Here is a 14239-nt window from a genome sequence, read left to right on the forward strand (position 1 = left end):
ATTTTGTCAAAAGACAAACATTCATTCACTAAGCTATTTAACTACTGGAACTTCTACCAACAGAATGACTGTGAAAGACTTAAGACTGTTCAACAGTTTGCCCTTTACTGAATGATTAAAAGGCATAAATCCTGAAAATGAGTAGGAACTGAAATTCAAGGCTTTTGTAGGCATAAATATGCAAAGAAAGAAAATGAGTCTGCAGGAAAAAATCTGATCCTGTTCTCTGGCATTAATGATGAGAGTTGGTTTAGGTGTTATGCATTTTCAGAATGCCTGTGTTTTCCTTTTTCATTCACATTTGAACTAACACAGATGCAATATACATGATTTACGTGCTTATGTCAAAGGCACTCATTACTTTTGACTCATTTCCTTACTGGTTTATCTTCCCCATGACCTACAAAAAATTTTTCAGAGTTAATCCTAAGGAAAGGTGCTGTACCTAATTTTCAAGAAAGTAATTCCTGTTTCAGGAAAACATTTACAAAAGGTCAGTAATAAAAGGTCCATAATACATGCTTTCTCCAAAACAAACAACATGGAAAAGTTTTATTGTCTGTGAACTACAGATTTACTTATGTTAGCAATTATTTAGGCCTCTTCAGTGCAGTGTAATATACTGAGACCAAGTAATCTGAACTAAGAGCAAATGGCTGTCCCTTCATGACGCACTTTTCCTGATGTTTAAAGAAAACTGAGCAAGCTTCAAGTTATTTAGTATTCAAGATTATTCAGTAAGACTCTAAGATATCACTAAATCACTTCTGTAGCATGGAAGAATGGCAGTCATAGGAACCTGATAGCAAGCAAAGACTGAGCCCAGAGTAGATTTGTAATACAAAGCTAATTCCTTTTATTTCTCTGTGCTCTGCCCAGCCAAAGTGCCAGGTATTACCTGCCAAACCCTTGGCTGCAGCAAAGAGGAAATAACAACATATATGCATTGTACATTCAGTGCCCCAAGAATACTCAACCATGGGCTCTGCAGAGAGCATCATGAGTCAGCTCAAAAGGATGGGAACTATCAACTTACATTTAAGTAACTCTTACTCACAAAGGTCCTGGATTTATCTCTGAGATAGGTTATCTCCACTCACTTTAAGATACACAAGACAGATGTTCATTGAAGTAAGTCTTGGAAAGAACATTTTTATAGAAACTTTTACAGATATTTTTTAGGAGATGCGTAAGTGCTATGATAGTAATTTTAAAGCCATTGAGACTAAGGCACAGGGTGATGAAGTAACTGCACTGAGGTCATTGAGCAAGCTATGTGTCCTGGTTTCAGCCAGGACAGGCTTTATTCTTGCAGTAGACAGGAGGGTGCATGGCCAGCACACAGAAGTTACTCTATACTATTGCCAAGGGCAGGGGAAAGGAACTCTCTTCCAGGGAGAAGGGGTTCCTTCTGGGCATGAAAATGTGTCAGAGGGAGCTGTCTGGTATTGCCTATTTAAGGGGGAAGGGGTGGTTGGGGGACTGGGGGTGTGGCTTCTGTGTGAATCGGTTTTTTTCTTATTCCCTCTATCATTAGTATTGTTGCTGTTACTGCTCAGTTTCTTATCTCATTGCTGTACCCAGTAAATTGCTCTTATCTCAACCCATGATCTTTGCTTTTCCTGCCTCAAATTGGAGGGCAGAGAGGGAGTGGCAAATGGTTTTAATGGAAGAATTAATTGGAGAGTACCATTGCTAAACCAAGACAGCTATAATTGGAGCCCAGTGTGAGGCATGAAGGGTTGAGATCCAACAGATCTGCCCAGAACAGTTTAAAAACAAATTTGATCTAAGTATTTGTTGTATTAGGTCCAGAGGCAGTGGTCACAATGTTGCTTGGGCTGTTCAAATGGGTATTATATTATTATATATAACCATGTATGTATTCCCACATATGCTCCTCATGATGATCTTTTTCAGAGCAGAGAGAGGGATCAGGTTTCCTTTGTTGCTGTACTGTGGGATATCAGCTTATGACATGATAACATCAAGGACAATGAAGGTAATTTGTGATGTTTATTCAGTGCTTCTCTCCTATCCTTACTCAGGTACTACCTCTGAGGGTCCATTAACAATTACACCCAGTCTGTGGGAAGAATGGAGGGATGAGTTTCCCCAGCTTTTCACCCCCTTTTCCTCCTTCAGACCTGTTAAAACAGCTTTTAAGAATTTTTAATTCCTGCTGGATGTTAAGGAAAGCATATTCTTGTTGCTAATTCTGCCACTTCTCCTCAGTGCAGTCTACACCATATTTAGAGATATTTATATTTACAAAGATTTCTAGGGAGGTCATTCAGAGATCTGCCCTGAGAGTGGATGGCCATGATGGCATAGAATATGGCAGAGAATGGGCCAGTTTTTGAGACAATTCTCTGCTCCAGTGGTTTGGCAGTTCACCCCTGAACCAATACAAGACTCTGTCTAAACTGACAGAACGCTGCACTGCAAGGAAAATGCTGTGACAGCTCCAGAGAGGAGCAATTTATTGCCGTGTGCTGGGCCCTGGCTACTCTTTACTGGACACAGTTCAATACTAGAGAACACCCTGCAGGGGAGGAGTAGGAAAGCAGACCTACAGGCACCATGGCCTCTCAAATTGCAGCTGAACCAGGGGAACAACCCGTGCCAGTAGCAGTTGCCCCTATACGGAAGAAGAAATCCAAGACCAAATCAGTTTGCTTAGTGAGGAATAAAGAGGAAACAGGGCCCACAGAAGAGCAGGAAGAGGCAGGGCCAGAGATAACCCCATGATCCCTACTACCTCAGGAGAGGGTATTTTGAGGACCCAAAAGAGCATCATTGGGCTTTTGGGATAGCTGCTGTGGAGACAGAAGAAATTAGACAGCTGAATACCTTTCCTGGTGTCTCAGAAGACTTTGATCTTTGAGTGTCAGCAGTCCTAAGTCAAAACCCTAACTGCCCAGGGATTTTGGAAATCCTCACTAACAGGCAAAATTTTTGGATTATCAGGTGGAAAACGTCAGAGTTCCAGCAATGACAGGGTTAATTTTGGTAGTAGCCAGGAGGGGACATGGCCAGGACACGGACATTATTCTATACCGCCTGCCTCACCTGATGAGGACTCTTTTCTGGGAAGATGGGGTGCCTTCTGGTCCAGAAATGTGTTGGAGGGAGCCATCCAGTACTGACCATTACTGGGGGAAAGGGTGGTCTATTATTGAGTGTGCTGTGGTGTGTGTTTTTCTCCTGAATAGTTTCTTTTCCTATCCCCTCTGTTATTAGTATTTTTGCTGTAACTGTTTATCTCATTGCTGCTCCCATTAATTTGCTTTTCTCTGAACCTGTGATCTTTACCTTTTGTGGCTCCAGTTGGAGGAGTGGGGAGAAGCTGCATGAGGTTTTAGTGGGAGTGCTGAACTGGAGAATACCATTCCTAAACCATGACACCATAACAGAAGGAAAAACTGCAGAAATTGAAGGCGCTGGATCCACACTGCCTCTTGGAGCCTGTGCTACCTCACTGATGGCCCTCCCTGCTCTTTTCTCCTGCTCAGAGACGTCAAATTCTACTCTTTTCTTTAAGAGATGTTTTAGAAACTAATATCTACTGTACTTCAAGGAAAAAATAGCACTTTTACTTTTGAATGGCTAACTAATATTTACAGAATAAAAAAATTAATATTAATTGTAAATAAATAAAATAGTATCCTTTGACACTTCTTTATTATGGTAATTTTAATTCGCATGACAGAGTAGGTTACAGTATTTGTATACTGGAAGACAGTTGTGCAATGTACAATATAAACAAACTTCCTGTAATTTCAATATTAGGCAGAATAAAGGAAATGGCCTTTTAAAAATTATATTAAATATCATTCTAATACAAAGAACTTCCAAACAATTAAAACTGCTTTAGAAGTCAGTCAGGTGAACACAACAGTGCAATTCAAATATTGATCAAATATGCAATTCAAAAATTGATTTCTGGCTACAGCTAAGCATTTAAGTTGTCCAAAAAACTGAACAATGAGAACAACATAATCTTATTCCAACTTTGTTGCAAAAGTTATCTGCAAATGCAATAAGAATAACCAAAGCTATATTATGCATTAATGTTTTTGCTTGCTGTATATCCCATAACACATAAATACACAAAAAAAGAAGAGGCTTGAAATATTTTGTCTGCTAAAATATTGACAAAACTCAGAAGTGTAACGGTTCAGAGTTTTTTTTATTCCTTAAAGAGAACAGTGAATTCTGTTTTAGCAACATAAGTTGGGGAACATCTGTGTTATTTTGAATGCTTCTGTATTCACCTGTACTTGTGTGGAACCCTGGCAATATCCTTCATAAAGAAATTGAGAAAGAGATTAAGAACAGTTGGCAGTTATTCAGGCAAAGGCAATTTTTACAATTCTCCAAGGATTCTGATTATTTTAGTAATGATGTTCCTTTGCCTGACTCTCTCACTAAGTCTTTTGTCCTCCTCTTCTGCATCTAAACAGCAATTGTGTACAAACTGTTGAATATTTAAAATGGAAAAATGCTACTCAGTCTTTAAAATACATGGCAAATCATTATATTGGTATTCACTGCAGTTAATCGTGATGCATTTATTAATGTGTAAATATCAGACATTTCCTTTGGCATTCCCCTCTCCGTTTGCAATTCATTAACATATTGTTATTTTAAAATATTAGTCTCTGAGAAGACACCAGATTTTCATTGGACTGGTCTCACAGTCGAAAAAGCATTTTTATATTCTGAATGCATCAAAACAGCAGAATCACTAGGCAGACAGTAAGTGGGATTCACTGAAACACAATGTTAGTTCTAATGGATGGATGATTGTGTTTGGTCTTCAGAAACTTTGAAGTATAGGTAAGTCTTGATCACACAAATTAATAAATCCTAAAGCTGGAGTTAACAATAACCATTACACCCAAATTCTGCAGCTTAGCCCAGCCAATTTTTCAAAAGGTCAGGTTGTGAACTGGAGAAGATCAGGGAGGTCCACCGCATAGCTTTGTTGCCAGGCATCTCTCGTCTGGATTGTTGCAGGCATTTATTAGTATTCGTCAGCAGACTCAACAAAGCAAACAAGAAATTCAAGCACGAATAATAAAATGAAATGCTGCTATATAACCCTTTGTCATTCAGCAAATATGGGACTTTTTAGCTACATTGTTCCTAAACCTGGGTTACTACTTTAATTTTTCTCCACAGTGCTGACTGAATGAGTATGCATGTGTGTTAAATGCAGAGCTCCCTTAACAACTGCAGGACTGCCATTTAATCTGTTGGTAGATGGACCATTTCCTGTGGGAACTCCAGCTATGATTTCCAGATCCACCAAATAAATCTCAGATTAAGATTCCAAATGAAACCTGCCTTTGGCAGATAAAAAATGTCAAGATGGATATAAACAGTAAAATTATAAATTATCTAGGTGTTGCACGATGACTTGATGTGCGTTTTTTGTTTACACTTTCCCTGATATCACAACTATACAAGGCATTCATCAAATGTCACACTTTCATAATACTGGAGGCATCATTAAAACTGTTTGGCTAAGGACCTTGAAGTGTTTAAGCAGTAGCTCAAAAGTATATTTGTGCAAAGTAGAAGAATAAATTTACATATCAGCAGCAGCTCATAAGGGATGGGTAAATATTCTGTTTATCTCTCATTGTAATTCAGGTTAGTTTAAATACAGGGTTTCAGGATATCATTACAGCCTATATGGAGTCATTACATAATTTCCAAACATAGTGTCTGCTGGAGTTTTACTAAGCATGCTGTGTTTATGTTTTCTAAACCAACTAAAAACAAAGTAAACCCTCCCACCCCATTTGTCTTTTGCTATTGTCATATCAGACAATTGCTTTTCACATATAACCCCCTTCCATTATCTAAATCTTAATGATCCAGAACTCCCTTTTATCTAGGCAGGGTCATGTTTCCCTGTGCCCATTAATTATAGTGAAAATTCCCTTATCCAAATGTACTCAACCTCCCCTACCACACACAAACAATTAAAGCTTTGCTGAATTAAGAGTTCTAAACAAAATCCCACTACAGCTTTAGAAGTAAAGAAAAATATTGCAATTTTAAGTGTCTGACATAAAAGAAAGATCACTCTGCATAAAGTAGCCGTAAGACTCTTTGCTCCTGCACCCTTTACTCCAGTAGTGTTCTACTAAAGATGCAGGTGAACTCACAAATAAGGGTCAGCAAAGCACTCCCTGAAGAACCTTTTCATAATAATTTTTAAATATTGTTGCTCTGAACTTAAGCCTCATTCTACCTGTTATAAAAATAGAAGTTATGAAGGATTCTAAAGAAGAAAATAACCAAATTCCTCCTGCACTTGTGCAAGGTCTTCTAAAGCTCCTTCTGAAGCACTACTTAAAAATTACTGTGGTAGTAAGTGCTGTTCTCTCTGAAGTGCATTTCAAGACGTTCTGAAGTTAGCTGCACTCATACTTTACACACTTAAGTTTCAAAGTGCAATACTTCAAGGTGTGCATTCTCCCCATCCTTAGTGCTTGCAACCCTCAGTGCAGATAAGGCCCTACACATTTTGAGTGTACCATTAAGGGTTCAACAAAATCATATGCACAACACTGCAGTGAGTCAGGCAAGTACTGGATATCTAGTTGAGCTTCTGATGAGGAGTCTTTCTCCATGCAGTCTGGCTGAAAATGTGCTGCATTCTACCACTCAAAATGTACAAGGAAAGAAATTGAATGGAAAAAGAATAGATGAGAATTTATATGCATGAAGGGATGATTATATTTACAGGAAAGATCAAGCAGTATTGGAGGATTTTTCAGTTATCATTAACTCATTCTTGTCTTCTAAGTTATGTCACACTATTCCTTCTTCCATGGAAGAGGTTTTCTTCATCTTCCATGCTTAGTGTTGCTCAACAGTTACCAGGGACTTTATCTAGGTTTCACTCATTAAAGTTCATCCTCTCAGCCTCTTTTCAGCCTTTGACATCATTCAGAGAAACCTGCAACTACTCTCAGCACTTTGCAAGGGGATCTGAGAGCACACAGCGAGTTTGATGGTGAAAGCACAGCACACATTGAAGACACTGATCAGCTGAGCCACATGGGTGTAGAGGATGCTGCCTCTCCGCATATTGTGTAGGTTTTTCTGCATACAAACCACCCTTGCAACATTCAGGTCTTCTTTCTTTTCCAAGTAAACAGCACTTTGCTGCTAAAAAATGGTTGGAGAGGGAGAACCTGCTCACAGTATCTCCTGTTGAGGCATGTAAAAGAAGAAATAGACTTCACTATAACAAGTATGCTTAATTTTCCTTCTGTTACAGCCTTGAAAGAGGGGCTTTAGATTTACTTTAGAGTGTTTACAGCTGTAGTGGGTACATTCTGGAGAAATGGGCAGCAGCACCTTTACCATTAGCTGCTTTTTTGCCCAACTAGAGCATTTACAACGCCATATTACCCTTGAGGCTCTCTTTACCCATTCATCTTTGTGTGTGTCAAACTCCCACAATAGAAATTCCAGACAAAAAAGTCTTGTAATTAATATCGCAAAAACAAATCTACAAAAAACATTAAAGCTATTACACAACTAGAAGAGTTTTCTACTTCTAATAACACAGTCAAAGTTATACAAAAAGATGATTTGTTTTACTTAACCTTAGCATGTGACTACATTTCCTCAATTACCATGAATGCAAAACACCCCAAAAACCCAAAGTTCACCACCAGATAAAACACCTCCATCACAAATTTCCCTGCAGAAGCTGATTCTGCAGTTCTGTTCCAAACTACATTATCACAGCTCTTTAAAGAGCTAGTCTCCTCCAAACTAGTTTCCAGACATGCAATTTTGAAGTATATTTACAAGCTACAAGCATTCTTTTGAAGATACATGGAAAGTGCCTCTATGGATCATAACTAAAGGTGCCATCAAATTCTGAGAAGTGAAATTGGTTCACTGACTTACATTTCAATATATGCTTCAAGTAATGGCTTAGCAATATATAAATATTTATTTCTATGCTTGAAAAACACAATAACCACCTTTTAAGAAAGCAAACAACTTTGCTATTAAAAAATCAATCCATTAACTTGTCTTAGGAATTTGCAAATAAAAATTATACTATTATTTTAATTCTGGAGTCAGCAAAACTCTATTTTTTTTGTCAAAACAGACCAAACAACACTTAAAATTCTAAGACTTCTCCTAATTTCTGCTCTATCCTTAAAGCATGGATGCTCATAAATTGACATAAGTCAAAACATTAAAATAGTTAAAGACTGTATAATACGAAAGTATAGCTGCACCTAATTAAACATGGTACATGAGTCAAATAAGACACAAATATAACTCCAGCATTTGCGCACTCACCACTTTCCAATCCTGATAATGCTTCTGAAAAAATGCCACATCAAGTCCTAAACATATATATAAGAGAAACTACGCAGTTTCAGGTTCCCTCTTGTGTTTTCACAGTATTAATGTTTGCATAGTTCCCATCATGCATGGAAACCCTACTGAAGTAAGAACTCTTACCCCAATGCAATGTGCTTCCCCACACCCACCATCACTGCAACGCAAAGATATGCACCTATTTGCCAATACAAGTTCACTTTCACAATTGAATACTATTCTAGGCTGTCTAGTTTGGATCCTGAATATTTTTCATTTCTAAGCAGCACAGTCCTCACTGGTCTGCTGCCAATGTTCCTGGTACATTCTCTCAAGTATCCTTAGAGGGAAATGAAAAAAGGCATTACCCTTCTATTAAAAACAAGAGAACATTTAAACATTTAAACTAGATACAAATACAAAATAACAAGCTTTGCACACAAACTGTTCTTTAATTCCTCCTAATAGAACAGAACAGTGACAAAGTCTTCAATCCACACAGGCATACTTTACTCCAAACAACTTGGAAAGTTAAAAAGAAAATCTCACCTTTCAAACACTTCAGATACATTCCTCTTAAACACTACCTTCCTTTCAAGTATTTTATTTTATAACATTGATTAACAGGTTACACATTATCCCACATAACTGCCATAAACCTACCACTTTGTATCTGTTTTTTCCATTTTTAAAAATTCTCATTGCTTGACTGAATTTTCATCTAGTCAGATAAATTTAATCTCATATTTGCTTTACCATCCTTATTTGTTGACAAATAATGTAATCTCCAATATTTCAGTATGCTATTAAAATTTTTAAATTATTAAAAATTATAGGGTTATTCTAAACCCAACTTTTAAACTTCAAAGTTAGAAGAAAGGAAAATCAAAATACAGTACAGTACCAACTGCACAAAGGAAAGATATGAATATGACAGAGCAAGCAGGACACAAAATAGTACACTCCTCAGCACACACATTTACACAGAAAAGGAGAAGTTGCTGTGCTCAAGTAATGCAATGAGAAAATGCATAGAATATCTACCAAGCTCACATACTGAAGATGATATTGCTGAAATTGACCTATTATCTTTATGATAAGTGAATGCAATTTAGCTGTTAATACCCAAATCAAATTCCAGGAAAAAACCACTTTCTCATCCACACCAGTATGATGACAGGTTTACCCATAATCCCTTTTTCTAACTTTCCCAGGAGCAAAAGCACAAAGAATTACATGACTTATTAATGATTATGCTAAAGAAAAGTGTATAAATTTTACTTTTATTTGTATAACAAGTTCTGTTGGATACATGAAGCATTAGCCTGGAAGAAGCAGCTGTCTAAACAGCACAAAATACTTAGCGCATCAGAAAAATAATACACATGAAACTCAGTAACTACTCCATTTCAAAAATATCTCTGAGAAGCAGCAGAACATAATTTCTTGCAATTAGACAGAAAATATTTCACAGAGAATCAGTTTCATTTGTCTACTTTGGAAAACTTAACCTTTTGAACCATTCTTAGGGTATGCTGACCCCTAAAGGTCTAAAAATACTAAATCTGATTAAGCCATTACATGTTTAAATTGTCAGAATACAATTCTCCACTAACTTACACCACCATGAATATTTTTGCTTACAGAGCATATGATTCAAAAACTTCTGAACTTCACTCAGTAACAGCTCAAAATTCCATAAATTAAAAGGGGTTTATAAGTAGTTTATTTTACATAATAATATAGATAGAAATTCCTTTACATATGAAAGAAAAGTATCGCCTACGAAATGAAGCATTTCTTCTTTCTTCTAAACAGACTCTCCATGAGAAACTTGGCATTTATTATCTTTTGAGAGAGAATATATAGTATAAAACTCAAAAAAAAGGAAATGTACAAGAAGATATAAGGCTCGGATATAGAGGGAAATTTTGATGTTGACACACCTATTCCATTTTGGATTTTTTAACCTATGCATAGTCACTTACTGGTAAAAATCCACCCTAAAGTGAGGATCTCTTTTTTATGTCTTTCCCTTCCTCCAACATGTCACAGTCTAGTCACAAGCTACTTCTGAAAATTCTCTTCTACAAAGACAGTCAGTCATGTAACATACTCTCAGATTCAGTGGGGTTTTTTTCCCCTTAGGTTTCTGCCAGGAAACACAGAAGAATGTACCTGAGAACAATTATGTCTGGTCAACCAGCTAAAAATACAAAAAGATACGTGCATCCTGATGAAGATGAAAACTCCATCAACTGGGCAAGCTCCAAGTTAACCAAGGTCACCTTTATCTCCAAGCCTTACCTTCTACATTCAGTTGAGCTACTAATGAGAAACTCATTAATATTAGTAGATGGCTTAATCATACCCAAGCCAGGTGTGAATAGCCAAGAAAATTACTTTAAGACAGATTTTCAGATCTATTGCTAACAATTAAAAAAAAAATGTTGGAAAGTAAAGTGCAATGTACAGACTAAGAATTTAAACAAGTCTTCTGAAAGTTATACAAAAACATTTTCAACAATCCAGAAAATCAAGGTGAAGCTTTATATTCCTGTAGCTGCTCTCCTGTTACTCCAAGTTCTTTTAAGGAGCAGTATGTGGTTGTGGTTTGGTTTTTTTTTTCTTTTCTTCCAAAGTCAGTCATATATCAGCAAGAACAAACACACTCCAGTCACTGCCTAGCACTGGTATAACACCTAAGGTTCCTTATTAATATCTTAAAAGTCCCTACCTTTTGACCAGTTCTCCATTTGTTCCTCTGAACTTGTTTGATCTGGCACTGAGTCCATTTTTTGCTTGAAGGTTTCAGAGCTAAAATAAAACAAACTCTAGATAAATAAACTTGAAACAATATAATACACCTATACTTTGCCTTCATTTGACAGAAAATTTACAAAACAAATTATTTTAAATATTTATAGCAGCACAATGAAGTCTGCATACTTTAACAGCCAGGGAATAATTATATTTCTCAGTAAAATATTTTTTCTTCACTCATCTAATTTTTAAAATTGTTTGGTTCAGCTTTCTGTTGCATGTGATGTCTTTGTTGAAATATTTATTAGTTTGTTTTTTTCTTCTAGAGTCTGGTCTTGGAAGTACACATTACAGAGCACATCCCAAATCACACCAAGCAGTCCTGCTACAGACAACAAGACTGCTCACTTTGGCAGTTATTACAGACAGTGGCATGTGCTTCACTTCACAGCATTCCTTCTCTACTTTTAATTTCCTAGATAAAATACAGGTAAAATGGTCAATGACCACTCCAACTCTGAAGTTCTTTCTGAACAGCTAAATAATGCATCCCAATAATGCATGCATATTGCTTCAGACTGTAGTTAATTACACAGTTGCAATATTTCATATAATCAAAGACCTTCAAGAGGTAACCTCCGATAAGACTTACAGTAAAATGTTATGTCTACCAGGCAACATTTTTGGTGCTAAAATATATGCTCTCTTATGTGTTAAAACTTCAGTTATACTCTGTATCGCAAGGAAGTCTAAATAAGTTTGTAATCTTGGTAACATAGTAAGCTTACCACAAATTGTATTACTTATTCAAGCACCTTTTAAAAAAATATTGTACATAGAAAAATTTTTATCCTTAACTATGCATTGTGTTTATTTTGTATGTTTTCCCTGCTACATTTTTTTTACTTTTATTAAAAAGGTACATGTGCCTTGAAGATACAGTGACTAGATTATGAAAACAGACAGTTGTCATAGTGCTGAAAAATGTAAGAGATAAAATAAAAAAATTAAGTACATATTTTACAATTCAAGCAAATTATACCAAGACAGATATACTAAATAATAAAGCAGCAGGAGAAATTATTTTGCCATACAACACCAAAAAAGCAGATTATTTCATTTTTATATTTAAATTTGCAAAAAAAAAATTAATTGTACAAACGCTTAAGATTCAACACCAACACATACACCAAACATTCAAGAAATACATATTTAGCTCATATTTGTTATTGACTGTAAATGTGCAGGATAAAAATTGCATAGGATTTGCTGTGCATAGGTCTTAACAAAAAAATAAAAAGTTCACCTCATATCGCAGAACACTGAGTCTCTTAAAAGAATCCCTCAAATGAAGCTGTACGCTTCTTCTTCAATTCTGTGTAACTGTGTTGATTTGAAGTTGGCAATCTTTTCCTAAGTTCCTCATTTACTTTTGGATTAGCTGAAAATATAGAGGGTTATTAATATCAAGAAATAGGTTTCTGTCAATGAAGCCATTTCCCTACATATTGCACAAAAAGGTTCATAATAATTGCAGTATTTTAATAAGATATTCATATAGCAAGACATGAAGAAAATATGGTATTTAATAACCTCTGGAGTATTTTAAAACATGTCTTAGGGCCTTAATGTGTCTAGTAATATACTATTTAAAACCATAATTTTATCCCTCCACAATATACAGTCATTCTTCCTCGCCATTTACCCAGCTAATGAATGCCAGCAATTAGTAAAATGTAATCCCATTGCACAATCATTTTAATGCTTTTAGCACTCAGAAAAGTAAACACCAAATTAATACTGCTCAAGCCATATCAGATCCTAGCTGGAAGCAAGCAATTATAGTTCAGCTCCTCAGGTGTAATTAAATGATTGGAATGATTTAGTTCCATAAATGCAAGTTAATTCATAAGCAAGCAACAAATATACTGGGAGTAATTACAAGAAACATTGACAGTCTAAGCAGGGCATGTGCCTTTCTGTACCTGATATAGGAAAATGCTGCCCTCTCCCGGAAATAATAGACTATGGCACAGGAAAAATTTATGACTGAAGTCAAGAGGCTCATTTTACAGACCTTGTCTTCATAGGTGAAAGAGGTTCTCTTAACTAATAGGAAATTTTTGGTTTAAACATAGAGAAAAAAAAATGGTTGATATCAGATTAAGGTCACCAATGGATCAAAGTAAAATGGAAAGTTTTTTAAGGGCTTCCTAATTAATTTCCTCATAATTAAAAAAAAAAAGGATACAGAAAAACAAAATATTCCAGACACTAAGTATTTAAACTGGTTGCTCTGAAAATAAATGCTGCAATAGGTAGCTGACTTGTGCACAACACTTACTTGTCCTTCAAGATGTACCTTTAGAGAAGGTACCTTGAACATAAGGTATTGTTAGAACTAAAACTTATTGAACCATCATTATTCAGTGTTAAAAAGTCAGCATCTCAAAAACTATCAGAAGTGGCCATTAAGGTTTTCACACAAGGAATCATCAGAAAAATTGAATAGAATTATTATAAATCCTTACTTTCATTTGAAAACAATCTGCTAATAATCAATCTGTGTAATAATGAGAAGAAATTAAAGCCGGAGATTAAAATAAAGTATACTGGCAGACCGAGACAAAACTGAAAATACAAAATGAAGCCATAACCCAAATGCTAGAGGTAATTTTAAATCTAATTTCCTTATTCACTATTTATTTACCCACCTTGTGCTAGTGTAAAACTACTAGGATACCATGAAATAAAGTAAAAATTAAAAAGAAGATGTGCCTGCTGGTTGAATATAAAATGCAGCAGTCACATAAAATTAATAGTTAAGTAGAATAATAAAATAACTCTCAGCCCTAACTGTTTTGCCATTTACAGAAATAAGAAATGCTTCCAAATGCTGCATATAGCAGCATGGGAGAAAATTCACACACTGTATCAGTATGTATCTGTTTTCCACACAGAGAAACTGTAGGAGAGCTGATTCAGAATCACTTGCTCAATGCAAAAGCCTTAAAATTGTTCTTTACCAACAGCAATTTGGCATAAAAATATTTATTTTTTCCATATCTTGGTGTATTTCAAAGCAAACCCAAGCTGTACACAAATA

The 14239-nt window shown here is 35.9% G+C and overlaps 1 protein-coding gene across 1 annotated transcript in view; it reads right to left on the reverse strand.

The window, feature by feature from the left end:
- MIPOL1 (mirror-image polydactyly 1) overlaps positions 1-11183 on the reverse strand; it is a gene marked incomplete at its 3' end in the record, with an annotated part of 150329 nt that extends 139146 nt beyond the window's left edge. The window contains exon 1 of the mRNA XM_084207570.1: positions 11108-11183. Within this exon, the coding sequence (XP_084063696.1) occupies positions 11108-11165 (58 nt within the window). The 5' untranslated portion in view covers positions 11166-11183. The remainder of the gene's footprint in view (positions 1-11107) is intronic.
- Between the last annotated feature and the right edge of the window lie 3056 nt (positions 11184-14239).

This window comes from Fringilla coelebs, assembly GCF_963513975.1.
Source record: "Fringilla coelebs genome assembly, chromosome: 6".
Classification (NCBI taxonomy): domain Eukaryota; kingdom Metazoa; phylum Chordata; class Aves; order Passeriformes; family Fringillidae; genus Fringilla; species Fringilla coelebs.